We start from the raw sequence: 19,753 nt of genomic DNA on the forward strand, positions 1-19,753 counted from the left end.
GCCATTGTCTTTCATAGGGCCCAAAATTCCTGGCGGCGCCCCTGGTAATCATAGACATGCTTTTGTTTAAATAGAGACTTACTGAAATTTTAACTGATAATTAGTCCAATTAATAATGTATTGGCTTAATTTTAGAAGTTTTCTTTGATCTTATAGAAAGCAAAGCTGTGAACATCGCTTATGCATTTTAGTCAAACACGCCCCTTAATACAGTAATCTAGTCTCTATGATCATTTTCTAGGGTAATCCCAACACAAGTCTTTGTCCCCACCTAACTCGGAGTAAGTAGCCAAAAATGTTCTCACTCATGACTCAGGAGGCCCTGTGGGCGAAGGCAGAGACCATCTGACCCAAGACAGAGGCATAACTGCTATCACTGTTGGTCTTACCACCAAAAACTCTTCAGAAAACCCGCATGGCATCTGGTGACTTGGTCAGGGATGTATTTTTAGTAGACGTAAGGACAAACATGGTCAAATATAAAATTCAAATAAAACTCAGATTTTTTTTTTCAAAATCTTTGGGAACAAATATATTTCATACATTTTATTTTCAAGAATACCAATGTGACTTAAATTCAGCAATGAATCAGTGAGTTACTAATAAACCATGATCAGCTGGAAGCCACGATCCATAATCTGTGAAAAGTGTGTAAAGCTCCGACTACCGTGTCGATGGCTTACAATCTAATTAGTGACACATTACTAAACCAACACTGTGGGTTTTATATAAGAGTTAAAATATCTAGAATAATTATAAAAGTCAATCTGAACCTTTGAGACTGACATAAGAGTCCATGGATCGGGAATTTTCACACAGTTGGCACTTTTTAAGGCATTGAGGCCATTACTGCGTTAACATTATTACAGATTGTGGCTTTGGTAGTTATACATAGACATTCTGACAGTCCTGAAATGCAACTCCTGTTAGCAGCAAGTGCTGATTGTCTGTAAAGATAGACATCTCACCCCCATTTGTCATTACACATTCATAATTGTACCAAAATACTTTATATAAATACTGAAATCAGGGTTTGAAATAACAAGTAAACCATTTCACATACAACCACTCAAACACATCAATCAAAACGGCTGTAAATGAGAAACTTCTGAAGTGCTGCTGATTTGCAGCGTGACACATTTCACTGATGGCAAAGTGCAAAGATGTCAAAATCATAATGCACCAACAAGCAGCATCTAATTATCATATCTACTGTGTTGTGTGACAAAGCAGCTTCAATGTGACCAGGTGGCCATAAAGGGGGGAAACTTGTGATTTTTGTGGTGAGTTCTGCTTTAAAGCCCCAAAGTTTGCAAAAATACACAAAATGGTGTGCTGATTGGATTAAGAAATGCTTCATACAAGAGCTAATCAGACAAAAGGCAACTAAATGTAACTTTTTTTTTAAGAAAATACTTGTATTTCTCTTCCATTTACTAATAAAGGCCTCTTATTTTGACTTCAACCTGCTTTGCAATTGTTGTCAACATCTTTCTCATGACTGCCGTCATTATTATGAAGACACTGGCAAAACATAGAAGGCAACAATAATGCCTTGAACGACATGACTGAAGTGAGATACCATCACTTATGTGCTGAATGGACATACCAACACTGTTAATCAATGCATGCAACTTCTACAAATGCTGTAGTTAGAGGTGTGGGAGAGTTAGCCAGAGCAGATTTGTTCACGATCAAATATACAGCAGGTAACCCTTCTCTCCTCTTTAATAGGAAGTGTGCAGTCATTATGAGATCTCCTTCGCCATCTCAACGTTCTCCTTGGTGATCATGCTGGGCTCTCCTTTCTGTGTAAGGTTGTCTCCCTCCATTTCGCTCGAAGGCCTGGTCGGCTGCTCCTCCAGCTGCTCTAGTTCTTCCAGTATGGTCTGAACCTGCCGGACTCCGTCTCGTCTAGCCTGCCGCACATCTACGCGGCCTTCTGGGTCAACAGAGTCCAGCGCTAAGAGCTCTTTGGTCAACAGCTCCTCCAATAACAAGTATTTCTTATCATTTTTCTTTCCACTGAAGCATTTCACCTCCTGCTCCAGTTTAGCAACCCGTTCAATTATCTGCTGTACCTTAGCCAAGCCTGGATGGACTGGGCACTGAGCAGCCTGATCAGCCTCAACCTTTGCAGGTGGGACCTCCGGGGGGATGGTTGTCACGTCCTGGGCTTCTGGTTTTGGAGGTATTTGTACTGTGATATCTGAAACATGATGTTGCAGCTGTTCTGGCTTCTGGGGCTGCTGAGGTGACTGTTCGGGCTGCTGAGGCTGTGTCTGAGGCGGTACCTGCTGGAAGTGATTAGGCTGCTGGAACTGATGAAGCTTTTGGACGTCAGCTTCTGTGTGTAGTGTCTGAGGAACCGGCGTGCCCTCTTGTTTGTGCTGCATGCTCTGTTGCTCTTGCTCCATTCTGTGTGGCAGGTCTCTTGTAAGGACATGCTGTTGAATCTTATAAGTTAAAAAAAAAGACAAGGGGTGTGGTTAATTTCTTCTGTCACAATCGAGATTACAGTGACAGAGATATTCAACATTACAAGAACATAGTTACATTACCTGAGGTCTGTCTCCCAGCACCTGTGTTACAGTGGGTGACTGGCTTCTTATGTGAGGTTGGAGGTGAATGGAAGCCGTATCACGATGTTGGGGAAATATTGTTGGTGAAGCCCTTTCTCTGGGAGGCTGCATGGGAGCAGAGTAGCTGGGCCATTCATCTGTTTGAAGACGGTGGAAGGGTTGTTGATGCTCTGGGTAGGGGACACGTTGGGAATACACTGAGGGATTTAATTGAGGCTGAATTTGGCCCCCTCCGCCCTCATGGATCACTGGGATAGGAATATACCCCGCCTGGAGACTAGTGCTGCTTGGCCTGGAAGGTTGATGATGCGGTATGGTGTAAACCTAGAAAAACAAGAGATCAAAACAATTAAGTGAGAATTCAGTTTTTTTGTTATTTGTTTGTTTTTTTCCACTGCTTCGTGAAGATTAATACATATTTATGCAGTATTTAGGAACAAAATCCACTGAGGCCTTACCTCTGCTGTTTGTGCAACAGGTGAGCTGGCCTTTACAGACTCAGGGGAACAGCTGTCTGAGGGGCCGTGTAAAGGTGATCTAGGTCTACCGTGGAGCCCTGAAGTCTGAGATGGTGTCTGTCCATCTGTCCGGACAGTGTGTGCTGTTGTTGGCTGAATGTAAGAGTAACATGGATGCTGCTGTTGCTGCTGTTGCCTCAGTTCAGCGCCCTCATGAAACACTGGGATAGGAACATAACCTGGACGAAGAATGGGGTGCTTCATTTCCCTCACAAAGGTCTTCTGTGTCTCCTGAGGACTTGGTTCTGGTGGTATATTAGGTCCATTTGCAGATACTTCTCGATGCTAAAACACAACCAGTGGATAAAAAGATCAGTTAAAAAAATTATGGCGCTTTCATGTTGTTTTATTAACCAGTGGAATCATTTGTTGTTAATACTGGAAACCAACTTTTAAACAGATGTTATGTGCAAAAATTTATTATAAACTTTTTACAAACATACAAACATGTGCAACAAACAGTTATTAAAAAAAAAACAACTTTAAACTTTTTTTCTTAGTGCTGAGATAATTGCAAAAGCTTCAGGGTAAAATGTCCCATTTCTGCAGATAGGTGCCAAAATTATAACTGGTTGTGTCTGATAAAAAAAACAACTTCTGATTAACATAACTTTCATCAACATAAGTGCATTTCCAGTCAGACATCTGCTGTGTCTGCAGTGGATATTTTGCTCAACAATTTGAGTGACATCACCCGTATAAATTTCCACACAATTGTTTGACACACCCTCTATACTAACAAGTTATTGGCTATCAATCATTATGTCACACTGCGAAAGAATTGTTTTAATCTGATCATACATCAATTTCAGAAGGAAGGCTGAGGTATTTTTGCATAAACTTTAAATAAGTTCCAGGGGAAAAAAATAATTGACCACCTTGTGATTGTTTTTATGACCACACCTATTCTTCTTTGGTCTTTAACAAAGAAAATACATTCCTTGGGTAAATCTGCCTATGAATGTAAAATACAAAGATAAAAAAAAAAAAAAGCAAAATGTAACCTTATTGTGGTCTTGAATTAAAATACTTCAAAATAAATAAGTAGCTAAACAAATCACAACAAGGAATACTTTTGATCTCAATTAGTTACTGTATAAAAAAATATCCAAAGTAAATAAAAAATATGTAAATAGAAGTATAAGCAACAGGTCTGATAGTTCAATGTCCAATAATAAAATTGTAAAGTGAGTACATTTAAACTTATAGTAACTAAAACAAATCTGGAGGAACTTCGATGTAAAACAGTGATTTTTCTCTTCCAATGCAAAAGTTATGAAATAGCTGTGAACGACCCTTTGCCCTCTGCCTGTACGGGACACTGTAACGCCGCCAGCACCAATGCACCAATTTTATCCCCCAACAGCTGTGTCTTTCTAGCAGATTCCTCTGGACACTAACTTTGGAAAACAGTGTCTGCGCCTGAGACGAAAGATTACCAGCTGGCAGGCTGTGGAGCTCGCTTCAGCCCACGGGTTTTCACTGCAGACCTGAGTGTGTTTTCCACGTCTGTAATACAGCCGAAAATGATAAGCAGGGCAGCCAGCTACTCTTAGACACTACATACTCCACAGGCCGAAGAAAGCCTCAAATCCTTGTAAGGGAAAAAGTTTATTAAGAGCTGCACGTCGCCGTGTTTCCCACCATGAAAGAAACGCAGCTAAAATAAAACACTTAAAGCTCAACATATGTAGCCTTAACAAAAAAGCAGGGTGAGTCATCGAGTAATAATAGTGTTAGATCATGACATGGGAATATTACAGGCTTGATCAACCGTTATAATAGGCTCATGAGCTGTCCGTGAGGGGGAGGTGACGGTGCCAAACAAGGCCTTTAGTCAACAAGATTAATATGTAACAAAGATGTAGCACAACGGTTTTTACTACATGGACGGTTTGCCAAAGCAAAGCACGCACAGTAACCGACGCAGTTCGGTTTAAAAAATAGCCTTAGAACAGTTAAAAAGCCGTTAGCCGCTAACGCAGGAAAACCAACTTCATCCCTCCGCGCTCTCACCTTTTTGTGGTCGTGTCTCGGGTCATTCCAGGTTGTGGTGCGGTTGTTGTGATCCACGAAGAAGGGCCATCCAGTGTGGGGGTCAATCTTTACTTCCCATCCGAGCGGGAGAGGCTCGTTGTCATTACTTGCCATCGTCAGAATAGGTGACTGTGTCTTCACTGCGTTCATGTTGCTGACTGTCGAGTATTGAGACATTTTATACGGGCGACGGACGCTTTAAAGATTCCTTCAAGTGACGTGGGAAAGTGGGCTGGAAGTTTCTCGAAATAGCAGGGTTAATGTGGACAGTGCTGCGTACGGCGGCACGGCAGCTCGTCTAGTCGCAGACCCCTCAATAGACACATCAGCTCGGAATTTCTTTCATTTGTTTTCCCACAGAGCCGCTATTACGACCTTACTGGAAATATGGTGGATGACATATTCTCTTCTACAGTCAGGAAAAATATTAATGTATTATTAACCAGGGAATGGGGGTGGGAAAATTGAATTGGAAAAATCGAAAATCGGGATTTTTTTGCTTAACAATTTTTTTTCAAATAAATAAAAATAATCCTTCCTCTCTCTCTCTCTCTCTCTCTCTCTCTCTCTCTCTCTCTCTCTCTCTCTATATATATATATATATAGTCATTTTTATTGATCTTTTACTTGTCTTCTTTGGCATTGTAGCAGCAGAATGATGGTCTGACTTATTGTGTTGTTTTTTCCTCATTGAAATCAAGAAAAATGACGAGCAAAAAAAAGTTTTATACATTTATTTTGTTTTCATTTATTTATTTTGAATTGTGAGAATTGCAATTTAAATCGAATCGGCACCCAAAAAATTGGAATCGGATCGAATCAGGACCAAAGCATATGTCACACCCTACCAGGGAACCCCCAGAGGTTTGTCCAGTGATCCCACTGGACCTCAATTGTCTGCCAATTAGACAAGGGAATCCCAAAGGTTTTTTCCTTGATGGATAAAAAGTCTCCAAATGTATACTCAGTCTCCCACATGACAAATCCTGTCCAAGGGAACTCAGTCTGCTATGATTTGGTACACAATTATGTAACTCGTGGTGTGACACAGTGTAGGCCCACTGACACCTCTATTGACAAATTTTTGTCAGTAAGTTACTCCAATTCTGCCTCAAGCACTTAGGAAGCACTACTAACTCACATTTATGGCTGTTCTGACAGAAGCAAATACATGGATATCTAGAGGTCGTTTTAAAACTTTTAAAACATTGCTGACTTGTGAATTTTTGAAATTGTGAGAATATTTATATTATCAAAATAAAGTGCATATTCAATGTTTTCAAATGCTGCAAAAGGGATCATATTTAAAAAATACTATCATATGGTTGTTGTTTTTTAGATAGCAGCATCTTAAATATTTTGCTGAAAGAATATAATTTTCAGACATTTATTATGCAGAAACATCATATGGGACATTCAAATATAACAAAACATATCTGTGTCCCACCATATAATGGCACTGATTACAACTACTGTGATTGTTTCACTGAAGTTGTCATTTCACTCAGGTATTTGTCACTTGTAGCTGCTACTATATTTGATGCATTTGGCCATTAAAATCTTCATTAGTCAACAAAATATTATCAGATTCTTCATTCTTAAAGGATGTTAACAAAATATTGACTAAAATCTTTTCCTTTTTTTTTTTTTTTTTTTTTGTATATCCTACCAATATAAATGACTTTTCAAGATTATTCTCCCTTAAAATTCACTCTGGCATTATTTCTGAAGGAAAACAGTCATTTGGCAAAATTGCAAAGAGGAATAAATCCCTAATTTCTAAATTTTGATTTGTTAATCCTTACAAACCCCCAAACTTTGAAAAAATGTATTGCTAATAAGTTTGAGTAATAACTTATCAATTCATAGACGACATTGGTTGATCAGACTATTTAACCTTTAATACTGCCAGTTATTCCCTAAATTGAACCATACCTTCAGTCAGTCAATTTATTATGCATTTTAAGTGGTACAATAAATTAATTGTGAGACAGTACCAGATAAACAAGCATGAATATTATATTCTAAACACTGTCAACACTAAACCTTCTTCATGTTGACAGCTGTTTCCAGAAACGTCCTCTCGGTTCGAGCACCGCCCTCAGCCGTACAGCAGCGAAAGGTAAAACAAGCGTACCCTTTAATTACACTTCGGAAGAGCCGAAACTAGGAAAATATTGACTAGATATGTTTAGTGTTTTCGCTGCGTAACACATCTACTGACTAATAACTCAACAGGGAAATACATAGCAATATAACATTTTTGCAGGTTTTGTTTTTTGTTTTGTTCTCACCCTGACCGCTCGGGGCTCCTGTCGCGCAGGCGCACTACCGACTCATAGAGTGACGTAAGAGCATTTGCCCGGTTAGCTAGCTTGTAAGCTAGTTAGCTAATTGTTGTTAACAGCGTGCATCGTCAGTGAACGTCAGCTAACTATAAAGTAGCTAACGTTTCCTGACTAGGTGATAGTCAACATCAGCAATGGACGACGAAACCCACCCCAGAACCCTGTAAGTATTTCTACGTTTCCAGCAACTGCGTTATGATCCGTTAGTTTTGCTAACGTTTGGACCCGGTGGCTAACTTAGCTCCCTAATGTTATTACCCGATTACGAAAACACAAGCTTAAAACATTTAATGCTCAACTATCGTTAACTTTATGGTTATTAGATTTCTTGAAAACAAATAAATAAGTAGCGATCATCACAATAACATGTTCTGACGACTTTAAATTTCTAATGCTAGCCTTTTGTTAACACTAGGCCAGAGGAGCTAATGTTAATTCCGTCACAATAATAATCCAACTTTTCTACAATCAAGGTAAACCTGAAAAAAAATAAATAAATAAAGAAAAGAAAAATAAGACACATGCTTTCTCCTGCAGGTATGTGGGAAACCTCTCCAGGGATGTAACAGAGATTTTGATTTTACAACTCTTCACCCAGATAGGACCTTGCAAAAGCTGCAAAATGATTACAGAGGTAAGCGTCCAAGTTGTTTGATGACATGTCATTTGATTATATGTCGTTTCTTTACCATCCACACGACACCCAAAAATGTAGAAAGGCCATTCGGTGAATGCAGCTATGGCCAGATGTTTTTAGTTGCACTTACAAACCGTGGATTTACACTTTATCTTCTGCAGCATACAAGCAATGACCCATACTGCTTTGTGGAGTTTTTTGAGCACAGAGATGCTGCTGCAGCCCTTGCTGCTATGAATGGGAGGAAGATCTTAGGAAAGGTAAGGAGGTCAATATGACTGTTCTAAAATGATACACTTTAATTCGCCCGATTACTTTTACACTGGTTTTCCTTTTTATTCTTGATTGTTGTGAAGAAAATTTAATTTCATTCGTTTTTTCAGGAGGTTAAAGTTAACTGGGCCACCACACCAAGTAGCCAGAAGAAAGATACATCCAGTAAGTGTTGACTTATTACTTCATTTAATTACCTGAAACCAAAGTTTGCTTAATTAGTTATCCCTTGTTTTTGTATCATTTTAGATCACTTCCATGTTTTTGTGGGTGATTTGAATCCTGAGATTTCCACTGAAGATGTCAGGGCTGCTTTTGCGCCTTTTGGAAAAATCTCGTAAGTTTTTACTTAGGTTTTTTTGTGTAATGCAAAGTTTAAACAATTAAATATTATACTTTATTTTGTTGTTCCTATTTTATTGTGTTTTTTTATTCTTGGAAATATTTAGCTATTTCACATTACTGTTTGGCTCTGATACAGCTATCACTGACTATGCTTACATGCATACCATGAGGTGACTGACTTAACTGAATGTGCACATATTTTGAGTGGGAGAATAGTTTAGCATCTATTTATCATTAAATTTATTCAAATGTGTTAATAGCTGTATCTCTATTACAGAGACCTTTTACAGAAACATTTAGGGACTTCTTTCTTTGGTCCTTGTAGCTTCAATGCTGAAAATCAGCAACCAAACAGAGTTCTGTGTAGAAGTTTGAGCTCCAGAAAGATCCCAGAATGGGAGGTAGCACTTTTTAAATTACCCTGCACCTTCTGGTTGGTGTTTAAATCAACTTTGTGATTATTGTCAAGTATTTCCAGCCATTTGTTAATACGTCTTTGTCTTAGTTCTATCAGATCTAATATCCACAAAAGCTCGTAAGTTGTTTATTCTAAGCTGCATAACAGGAATAGTCATTACCGTTCAAAAACAACACAATGTTTGAATTCAGTATTAATTGGCTGAAAATAAAGAGTTCATACTGCAAGCTGCAGTGATCAGGAGAGCTGTAGAAAAGATAAATAAATAAATAAATAGAGCATTTAATGTGTCAAAAAAATAAGTGTTAAATCAGAGCAACAAAATATTTTCCTTGGACAACATGGATGAATGAGAGAGATTGTGACAAGAAAGCAGTAAATTCAAAGCAAAAAGATCTTATTTTCTCTAAGATCTCTTCAAGATCTTAATTTCTTTACTTTCACACTGGTTTTGTTCTTGAGTAAAACTTGTGACATGAAGAGTTTTGAACTGAGGGGAGCTGACGGAGTACTTCTTCATGAGTTTCAATTTGTATAACTTCACCGGTGTTTCAAATACTTCTAAACTCCTTTTTCTGAAATTTTTTTAATAGGTTGCTCCTATCAAAAGGGCACACAATGCCTTCAGGAAATTTAATTTGTCCAATTTACACTGTACCTTAGACTTCATCACAAATTACTTGCAAAAACTGAAGAATCCTTCGATCTACTCGGAAAAACAAAAGCCTCTTTGTGGGACATTTATTTTCTGTGTACAGTTGGTTGAAATGTCCCAGCAGCCCCTTGAATGAATAAATGCTAACTCACAAAAGAACGCAGTAGCATGAAAATGTAGAATAAATATTAGAAACTCTCAAATGGAGAAAAAATGACAGGTTATACACTCAAGATGGATTACCTCCTTGCACTCATTCAGATAATATCTTACAAAGCAAATGGCACCTTTTTTCTTCTTCCTCTTTCCAAAACACCCTACATGTGTGCATGTATGCATAGATTGAGATAGATCAACATGTTTTAAAGTATTGATGTAAGTAGACTGTGTTAGACTTAATCTGTCTTACTTTCCCAGAAACTTAACCAGATCGGAGCAGCCTCTCTTTTTTTCTTTTTCTTTCTTTTTTTTAAGTATGCATTTACACACAAAAGTCCCAAAACAATTCACACAAACCTTTGGTCTGTGTTTGATGACTAAGAAATCAGCTTTTTAGCATCTTAATTTTTTTTTTTTATTTCTATGTTCATGTAGGCTGTGGTAAGTAAACTACAGTTTTGCAACAAAATGTAAGCTTTGTGTATGAACCTGAACCACCTTTAGTTGTGCATCTCAGTGGAGTAATAGCACTTTGGTTATTTTACAGAAATGCTCATAGGATTGGACAGGAGCTTGAAGGCTAACAGCAAGGAACTCTGGAGACTCAGATGTAGTTTTTTTTCTCTATTTATTCAATTTTTCTGATGTCTTTATTTGTATTAACATATAGATTAGATTTAACAAATTCCGATATTTGGTGTATACCTCTAAATCTGTGTTTTTTTTTTTAAATTGTCTCATTTTGATTTGCATAGTGTTGTTTGTAGTGCATTGATCCTTTAGCAAAATTTCTGAAAATGTCAATTTCTCAAAATTTACAGCTCCCCAAACTCCATACTCCATATTGGTGGTAAAGAATTGACCAGGAAAAATAAAGAAATCTTTTAACAGGCCATGTATGCCATTTAATTCCTTTTTTCTCTTCTGATATTTTCTATATATTTCTATTTGTAGGAAGAGCACCCACAGCAGATATTAAGAATGCATGGTAATCCATATCCGTTCCTTTTTTTTTTTATTTTAATCACTAGCCTTACAGTTGTAAGGGTTGAGCAAAAGATGGTGCTCTAGTGGTAAAGATCCATTAATACACATGAAATCATTTAAATAGTACTCTAGGCTGCATGTATTTGTAGTTGTTTATGAAATTCATTTCTTTCTTTTTATTTTCATGTGTTGCTTTCAAGTTATGTATTGAGTCAGTGCTCAGAGCAAGGCCACGATAGCTAATCTACCTTAATGTAGGACAGGCTTGAGGATTCACAGTTCAGTGTGTTTTGCGTGGTTCCTTTTTAGTTTGAAGTGTTTAGTTGTTAAGTATGCTGAAGTTGTCTTCATGCTTCCTTCCAGAGATGCTCGTGTTGTGAAGGACATGACGACTGGGAAATCAAAGGGGTATGGATTTGTGTCCTTCTACAACAAACTGGTAAGGCTTCAGTGCAAGAACAAAGACTGAAGGTTATGTGTATTTTTTATTATTCTACAGAAGGCCTTGTAATATAAAAGAAAAAATTAAAAGTAAGAAGATGAATAGTTATAAGTGTAGTCATATTACCATCATCTAGCACAGCCTTTCCCAAATTTGAGGTCCCGAACCCACAATGGTCTCAAGATAATTTAAAGGGTTTCGCCATTCATTTGTTTAACACATAAACAAATGTTTAAAAAAAAAAAAAAATTAATTAAAAAAAAAAAAATATATATATATATATAGATATATAGATATATAGATAGATATATATATAGATATCTCCAAAATTGTCTATATTTCTTTAGGGGAAGCTGACTTTTAGCATATAAGTACTCTGTCACAGTTGTTGCTATCATACACAAAATAACACTTTATCCTTCTCATTCATGAAGATTTTGGCAGTTTACAAGCTTCACATTTAGGAAACGACTGTAGAACGATTTAGAGCACCATATTGTAATCATATAAATATTGCACTATAAACAGTGGTGGATATTTTTCTAGAGATTATTTTTTTAAAAATGGATGAAATACAGACTGGTGACTGTGCTCGATTTGTATGTTTAGGATGCAGAAAATGCCATTGTTCACATGGCGGGGCAGTGGCTGGGAGGGCGCCAAATCCGGACTAACTGGGCAACACGTAAACCTCCAGCTCCTAAAAATGCTCAGGACAGTGAGTATTGACAAATAATGGTCTTAAAATGTACCTACTGTCATGAATGTGATCTGAGCATTATTTTCAATAAAAAGTGTGTTGATAAACACAATGCCGTTCTTAGGTTGAGCAACTTGATGTGATGATGTGAAAGCCTTTATAAGACTCATTATTCTGAAGGGAAAATATTGTACTCAATGGGATCATCAGATCACATACATTACAGTTTTGTCATGGATTTTATACCAGAAAATAATAATGTATAGATCTGTTCACTTATGTGTGGTATGTTCTTTCTCAGATGGTTCAAAGCAGCTGAGGTTTGATGATGTTGTGAATCAGTCCAGTCCACAGAACTGTACTGTGTACTGTGGTGGGATCCAGTCAGGATTATCAGGCAAGTGTCATGCTCTCACCATTATTCCACTCTGTAGTAACCCTTCAATAGAAGCTTTTTTTACGCTACATCTTTCTCTGGAAGAGCTAACCAGATTAACCTTCTTTTTTCCCCTGTTTGATTTCTTCAGAACATCTAATGCGACAGACCTTCTCCCCATTCGGTCAAATTATGGAAGTCAGGGTTTTCCCAGAAAAAGGATATTCTTTCATCAGGTACTGTCAGTTTGTTGCATCATTTGGCCTCTAGATGTCATCACAAGCATTTCAAGAGACTTTTATAGAGCAGCTAATATCTGTTCTTCCTTCATACATATGTTCTGTAAGATTTGTCTTGACATCAAAGTATTTACGAAGCTTCTCTGATCTCATTTTTAGAACTGTGCATTTTCTGAGTATCCTGACTAAAATACTTATTTCTGATCTGCTCTTTTAAGGTTTTCCTCCCATGACAGTGCTGCACATGCCATTGTATCAGTAAACGGCACCGCCATTGAGGGACACATGGTGAAGTGCTACTGGGGCAAAGAGTCTCCTGACATGACAAAAAATCCGCAGCAGGTAGAGAAAACTCCACCAGTTCAGTAAAACTGATTTAGATTGAAACAGGAAAATGAGGTGCGATGCAAGGCAGAAACGGCAGCTTCAGCCTCAACAATCTGACCGGAGATGAAAACTATCTTAAATTTTATATTAGATCATTTCTAATATATAACTTTTGCTTCTGAGAGCTGAAATCTAATGGATAGCTCTGATATTTTTTTCTTTACCTTATCTTTTCTCTTTATTTCCTCCTGCATTTAGTTTGAGTACAATCAGTGGGGTCAGTGGAACCAGGTCTATGGGAATCCACAGCAGCAGCAGTATGGACAGTATGTGACAAACGGGTGGCAAGTTCCTTCCTACAACATGTACAGCCAGTCGTGGAACCAGCAAGGATTTGGAGTAGAGTGAGTTTTTCTCTGTAGCATTTGTTGAAACACTTATGAAGGCCTATAGGGTTGTTATAGTTGCTAACTTGGAAAAACTTCCTGTAGGATGGAAAAATGCATTTTTGCGCAATTGATATGCGACACGCTAACTTTGTTTCTGTGTGGTCTTTGCAGGCAGTCTCAGTCAACTGCCTGGATGGGTAACTTTGGATCTCCATCAGCTCAGGCAGCAGCCCCTCCTGGCTCAGTCATGTCCAACGTGGGCAATTTCAGCATGGCGGGCTATCAGACACAGTGAGATAGCTGCAGACATAAGCATAACATGGAGGGAGCACAGCATTATTTTATCTGGACAGTGGCTGTGGTAAAAGGGGGGCAGGGGCCATATTCACAAAGCTTTTATTGCTACTTGCTCCTACAAAACTAGTTCAATGCCAGTCAGTTTATATCACAATTTTTTAGAAATTTATATCATCTCTCTTGGACTTCCGAAGGAAAGACAAACTCCTGGTAACTTTTTCTCAGCACTTAAGGACATAAAACAATTTGATGTTAAGCCCTTTTTAAACCTACTTAGCATCTGACAAAAGGATATCCGCCTTCACAGCGACACCAAACATTGGTTACCTTTTGGTCTCATCGCAAGTTTAATTGATAAATAGGTCAAACTATTAAATCTCAGTTTACTTCTTCTATTCTGTTACTGACATCTCGTATTCAAAACTTGTGGGGAAAATGTAAACATTTATGATAATATTTACTAGTCATGAAGGTGCATTTTTCTACCATTTTCTATGCCACTTCATTAAACAGTCAGTTTTTAAAATTCACAGGTTTTTGCACAAATCGTGCTTCTGTTATTGGTCGCCATGAATTTGTGCTGCGCTTCCTGAGAGAAAGGATTGACCAGATAAATGCTGGTCTAAACATTCAATTCATAAACCGACTCTGCTGAATTGTGATTTATGTAATAGGACAACAACAAAAAGCTTTGTGAATAGAGGCCCTGGAGTTTACCTTTCCAGTAAACATGAAGAGACTATTTGTACAAACAGTTGTGGCTTTAAGAGACTTTCCTGGGATGTGGAATCTTCTGGATAGTTTGTGTAGAAATAAATTTTATCAACATCTCTTTCGGAGCAAAAAGTTTAAAAAAAAAAAAAAAAAAATCTGAATTTTCAGATTTTGTATCGCAGTGATACACGTCATTGGCGGTTTTTGATACAGTTTCATTTCCACCTTACTGGAGGCTAGAAAAAGAGCTCAGCCTCTGATCTAGGTAAAGGCAACGATAGGAAAGGAGACTTTAATTGACCCCCCCCCCCCCCCCCCCCCCCCAAAATCTCAGCTAATATAGTTTTCTTTCCAATGACTATGAGGGTATTTTACTTAAAATCTGCAACTTAATTTTGAACCAAAAATAGACCCTAATTTATATGAAATTGCTTTTTCAACAATTCTCATAAGGTTGGTGAGATGATGAAGAAGAAACATTTTCCGCCCCATAGATCATAATTTTTTTTTAATTTCAAGATTTCTTTGTATCCCAGCTATATTGCTGAAGAAGATGCATCACTAGCAAATCGCAACACAAAGGATTTACTGAAGAAATCCCGGCATTTGGGTTTGATTTGTTTATGTGCCATTCTGTACAGTGTATTACACACCCTGGAAGCTTCCTCTGCTTTTGGTTTATCTAGATTATGTTTTGGTTTGTTTATTTCAGTGGGGAGTGTTTGAGAAATAAAACAGGGTCATGGTTGATGAGAGTGTAAATATAAACCTTAATCATGATCCTTTATGAATTTAAGATAATGTACATACTGTAGGTAGAATGATATGAAATTAAATTGATCATTGAACCATCCTTGAATTTCAGCAATATAGTTTATGAATAAGCCTTAATTGATTTGTTTGTAACTTCAAACATCTGAATTTAAAGAAGCTCCATTTTTAATTGAACATTTTTTCAGCTGCATTTCCCCATTTTTGCGTTTGTGTGCCATTTTTCAGGGTGTGGCAGGAAGCAGATGTTGTATCGGCTGGAACTGCACGCTAATGACATGTTGCTTAAAATATTGAATGTAATGGCAATTTGCTTTTATGTCAATAAGTTGAACAACAGAAGTGATGTTTAATAATAAATGATGAAATCAATTTTCCGTTTACTGGAAAAATTTCAGTAAGTCACTTCAAATAAAGAAACATTTGTACCTGGTTGTTCAGTATATTTATTAGATGATGATAAGTGGTGCAGAAGTCATAACAGCAAAGCAAACATTCACTGTAAAAGCATTTATCTATGACGTCTACCAGACATACTAAATGACTTTAACATCTTTTTGAATCAACTTTGAAATTTTTGCCTTGATGATAAATGCTGTATACAGCAGGTACATTATAAAGCTCTAGACATTTTTATCCTTTTTGTTTTGAAGTATTAGGATTAACATTGATCATGGTTGCAATACTAAGAAAGTCTGGAACCACTTCTGTCATATTGGCATAAAACATGTGCAAGTACATAATACAACTCTAAAAAGCTTGAAAGTCATGTTTTGACCATCTTTGTTTTTCCAACATAACCTGCAGTTGTTGACAAGGTTTCATGTAATTTCTTTAAGTAGTAATGAGAAATAGCTCTCCAGGTCCTCTCTGGATCTGCGATGATCTCTAACTGCATCAGAAATGTAGAGGTGAAGCCTTGCTGATCATTTTTAGTCTGGTTCTTGTGTCATTTGGCAAAGCGAAGCCTTTTCTCTCACTTTACTTTTCTTAAACGGGCTTGTTGCCGCCACCCTTCCATGAACACTTTCTCTGATGAGGACGCGCCATGCTACCATGTACTTTGAATTTGCTTACACTTATTTGTTTTCAGTTGACTGTAAATAGAAAAGGTGATATTTTATGCTGGTCAAACCGTTAATTTTGGCAACCTTGTCTTCTGAAACCAAAATAAGTAAACAAAACATTTAAAGGTAGCAACAAATATTCGACTGTAAATGGGGGGGGGGGACCTTTTTTTCATAAGAGGAAAAAAAGGTTGGTTCTTACCATTTTTAAAATAAGGAAAAATCTAGTTTGTCATCAGAGCTTAGGGTGAAGTTTCAGACTTATCCACAGATAGTGTCCCAGATCCAGATATTCATTATCTGCATTGTTGCAAACCAAGAGCTGAACAATATAAACTAAAGCGATAGATTCTGAGCAGCTGTGAAAGACATTAAACGGTCAAAGCAAAGCAACTTGAATCTTATGTTAGGTGGCCTTTGCATCAGTTTTGGATTATATTGCATAACTTTAATAGTTGAGCTTTTTTTGTTTCAACTTTTCAATACATTGTGTGTATATATATATATATATATATATATATATATATATTACAATTCTAATAGTACATAGATATACAATCGGATCTCACAGCAGTGTAGCCTAAATGTCTATATAGAATTCACCTTAGTGCAGGCACCGAGCAAGTAAATAACTTCAAAAACATTTATACAGTATTTACATATTTCCATTACAAGAGTGACATTTAAGTTCTACCATGACATGACATGATTTTAGAAACAGAACTTTGTGAGACTTGAATTGTTGTACATTCGGCTTATTTCAAGAAAACCCACAACTGTCTGGAGAAAGCTGATCACATACGAGAGCTGAATGTGGAGTTGCTGCCAACCCCTGGTTTTCTGGATGACCCCTCAGCCTTCGTTGCTCGGTCAACATGAACGAGGACTCGGCCATCTGAAGCAGATCCAGTCGTCCAGAGAGGGGCAGATGCAAGTGAATCCTTCTGTACATATTTAAGTAAAAATGAGGAACTTGAGTGTAAATTGTTAGAAAGCTTAAGTGCAAAAAGGATTTTCCTTGTAGTACAGTTCTTCCACTCTGCAACGGCACACCTTTCAGAGGATTTTAGTACTAATATGTCTAAAATACTTACATTATGATTGTTGGCGGAGAGGTTATCTGCTGTTTCCTTCCTTTTGGCTTTCTCCTGTAATGCTAGTTTGTCCATAATCAGCTCAATCTTTGTTGTGATGCCTGCAACAGAGCTTTCAACCTGGCGAACCTGTCCGGACAGTCTTTAATGAAAAAAAAAAAAAAAAGTAACAGTTCAATCTTTTTATACTACATTGTCAGTAAAAAAAAAAAAAAATTAAGTTAAATATAAAATATTTTCTCACCTTAGAAACTGCTCCTGATACACATAGTTTTGACTGGAGTCGGGTTTGTGCTCATTTGAGGGGACAGGAGGCCTCTCTGGTAATTTTTTCCCATATTTTTTACCAAGATTGTTGAGTTCAGCATTCAGAGCATCCTGAGATAAACAGAAATGCTGCATTAAATCCCAACTTTGTGTCTTTAGTACAATTCTAAAGAATGTAGACCTCATATAAAGAAAAAGGATTTTATTTGTCTATTTTAGTTGGAGCACGGACCCTCTTTTCCTCCAGCTCCATCTTCATCGTCTCTTGTTCATCTGTGTCAAGAATTTTGTTCCCATCGCGATCAAACTTGGCGAAGGCTGCGGATATTTCATGATCAGCATGTCCCATCCTGCAAAACCATCAGAGCAGCGCAGGTTACATTCATCCCTTAAGTTGTCACATATACTTCTTGTAATCACATCTCTTACTCCTTAAGCGTTTCTCTGAAGTCTTTGAATTCAATTTCTCCAGATCCAGATTGCAGAGCTCTCTGAACATCTGATATTTTCTCTTTTTTAAGTTTCAACTTCATGAAGGTCTTCATGTAGCTCTGTGCAGCAAGAAGCAAAATGTTTTATTTCTAATTTGATTGTAAAATATGTATGGCATGAAAATACTTTGGTGTTAATTTTATTGGCCTTTACCTGTTTGATGATGTCAGTAAGTTGCAGTTCATCTTTTTGGGATGACAGTTCCTCCTTCACCTCTGAATATGTGTCATTTATGATGGCGAGAAACATGTTCTAAGGGGGAAAGAAGTATATTTGTCTCTCTCTCTATATATATAGACATTCTATTGGCTTCTTGTTGCAGAATGACTTACCAGCAGAACAAAGAAAACAAAGAAGACATAGGTAACAAAGTAGATTGGTCCAAGAACTCTGTTAGCACGGTCAATGGCGTTATAGTCAAAGTCTCCGAGGATGATTCTAAACTGTGTGAAGCTGCGGGAAAACCATGGAAAAGAAAGGTTAACAAATGGCAGACCCAGGGAAATACTTCCTATTTGCAATTTTCAGTGTTGCTTACATGCACTTAACAAAGGTGCTGAAAGACTCAACCTCTGTTCCAAACAGTAAATATCCAAGTTGAGCGTAAGCAAAGAAGACAATGAAGAACATGATGGCAAATCCCAAGATGTCTTTGGCACATCGACCCAGTGTGGAGGACAGCTGCGACATAGTCTTATTAAAACTGATGTACTTAAAAATCTACAAAGGGAAGAAGGAAGTGAGCATTGCTTGGTTCAGCATCAGTCCAGTAAGACCTCTTGTCATGTGTTCGGAGTGAAAGCTGTCAGTACTTCACCTTGATCCAGGCGAAGAACAAGTTCACTGCATTCATGTTGTTATACTGCATTTGCCAAAATGCCAGAAATTCAAAATCAGCATAGATGCCTGGCTGCTCCAGCAGTTTCCCGAGCAAGTTGTCTACTTTTATAGTTCGGAAAATGTTGAAGATGATCGCAACAATGGCGAGCTGGAAGGAAGAATTATATTAACCTTCTCAAAAGTGACAAAAATCTTTGAAAACAGTTTTATTGAAGAGAGATTTTCTTACCAATATGACCACAATGTCCAGAATGTTCCAGATGCTTTTTAAATATGCAAACTTATGTATCTGTAGCTCAAGTATCTCCTCTACAATATAGTAGAGGATGAACACACAGAAGACCAACTCGCAGCCGAGGATGAAGTAGTCCCAGTGGCTGATATAGCGAATCAGTTTAACTGTTCTGATCTGGTAGGAAGGGATTGCGCCGCCAGTTGCTGGGAATTCAACCACCAACCTGAATTGTGCAGACCAAATTTTAGACATTTTGCTTGGTGAGTACCCATAGCCTGAAAGCAAAGACGCTACCATGAGTGATGCTCCTCACCTGATCACGCAGAACATGTTGATGTTTGCGTTGTAGGCGGAAAAGTCAATGAAAACCGCTCTGGTTCCCTGGTCCAGCCAAAGGTGGTCCGCCAGCTCCATCAGGATGTCAGCGCTCTCCTCTCTGGTGAGATTCAGGTCTTGGTAGTATCCAGCACCACTGTAGGTGGTCAGCAAGCCCCAGTAAGAGGAACCTTGAATGTCTTTCTCTTTGTGGTAGGTCCACCTGCAA

General features: G+C 37.8%; 3 protein-coding genes across 3 annotated transcripts in view; 1 reads left to right on the forward strand and 2 right to left on the reverse strand.

The window, feature by feature from the left end:
* Positions 1-453: 453 nt before the first annotated feature.
* On the reverse strand, positions 454-5,340 carry bag3 (BCL2 associated athanogene 3). Its single transcript, XM_079248332.1, has 4 exons — positions 5,117-5,340; positions 3,041-3,385; positions 2,562-2,906; positions 454-2,456 (listed from the first exon to the last, which is right to left on the reverse strand). Exons 1-4 carry the CDS (start codon positions 5,312-5,314, stop codon positions 1,749-1,751), a joined length of 1,596 nt encoding a protein of 531 aa, XP_079104458.1. The 5' UTR covers positions 5,315-5,340; the 3' UTR covers positions 454-1,748.
* Positions 5,341-7,499: 2,159 nt separating this feature from the next.
* On the forward strand, positions 7,500-15,612 carry tial1 (TIA1 cytotoxic granule-associated RNA binding protein-like 1). The gene is made up of 12 exons (XM_079248531.1): positions 7,500-7,648; positions 8,023-8,119; positions 8,284-8,382; positions 8,506-8,560; positions 8,645-8,732; positions 11,323-11,398; positions 12,011-12,119; positions 12,403-12,498; positions 12,629-12,713; positions 12,935-13,058; positions 13,302-13,447; positions 13,604-15,612. The coding sequence occupies exons 1-12, from the start codon at positions 7,620-7,622 to the stop codon at positions 13,725-13,727; spliced, it is 1,128 nt and encodes a 375-aa protein (XP_079104657.1). The 5' UTR covers positions 7,500-7,619; the 3' UTR covers positions 13,728-15,612.
* A 1,463-nt stretch (positions 15,613-17,075) lies between these two features.
* Positions 17,076-19,753, reverse strand: part of pkd2l1 (polycystic kidney disease 2-like 1) — a gene marked incomplete at both ends in the record, with an annotated part of 5,548 nt that continues 2,870 nt past the window's right edge. Inside the window, 11 exons of the mRNA XM_079248741.1 lie at positions 17,076-17,225; positions 17,376-17,517; positions 17,620-17,753; positions 17,875-17,992; positions 18,072-18,193; positions 18,288-18,386; positions 18,467-18,587; positions 18,673-18,854; positions 18,952-19,122; positions 19,204-19,432; positions 19,523-19,747. Of these exons, the coding sequence (XP_079104867.1) occupies positions 17,076-17,225; positions 17,376-17,517; positions 17,620-17,753; positions 17,875-17,992; positions 18,072-18,193; positions 18,288-18,386; positions 18,467-18,587; positions 18,673-18,854; positions 18,952-19,122; positions 19,204-19,432; positions 19,523-19,747 (1,693 nt within the window). The remainder of the gene's footprint in view (positions 17,226-17,375; positions 17,518-17,619; positions 17,754-17,874; positions 17,993-18,071; positions 18,194-18,287; positions 18,387-18,466; positions 18,588-18,672; positions 18,855-18,951; positions 19,123-19,203; positions 19,433-19,522; positions 19,748-19,753) is intronic.

Source organism: Telmatherina bonti (genome assembly GCF_933228915.1).
Source record: "Telmatherina bonti genome assembly, chromosome: 11".
NCBI lineage: Eukaryota > Metazoa > Chordata > Actinopteri > Atheriniformes > Telmatherinidae > Telmatherina > Telmatherina bonti.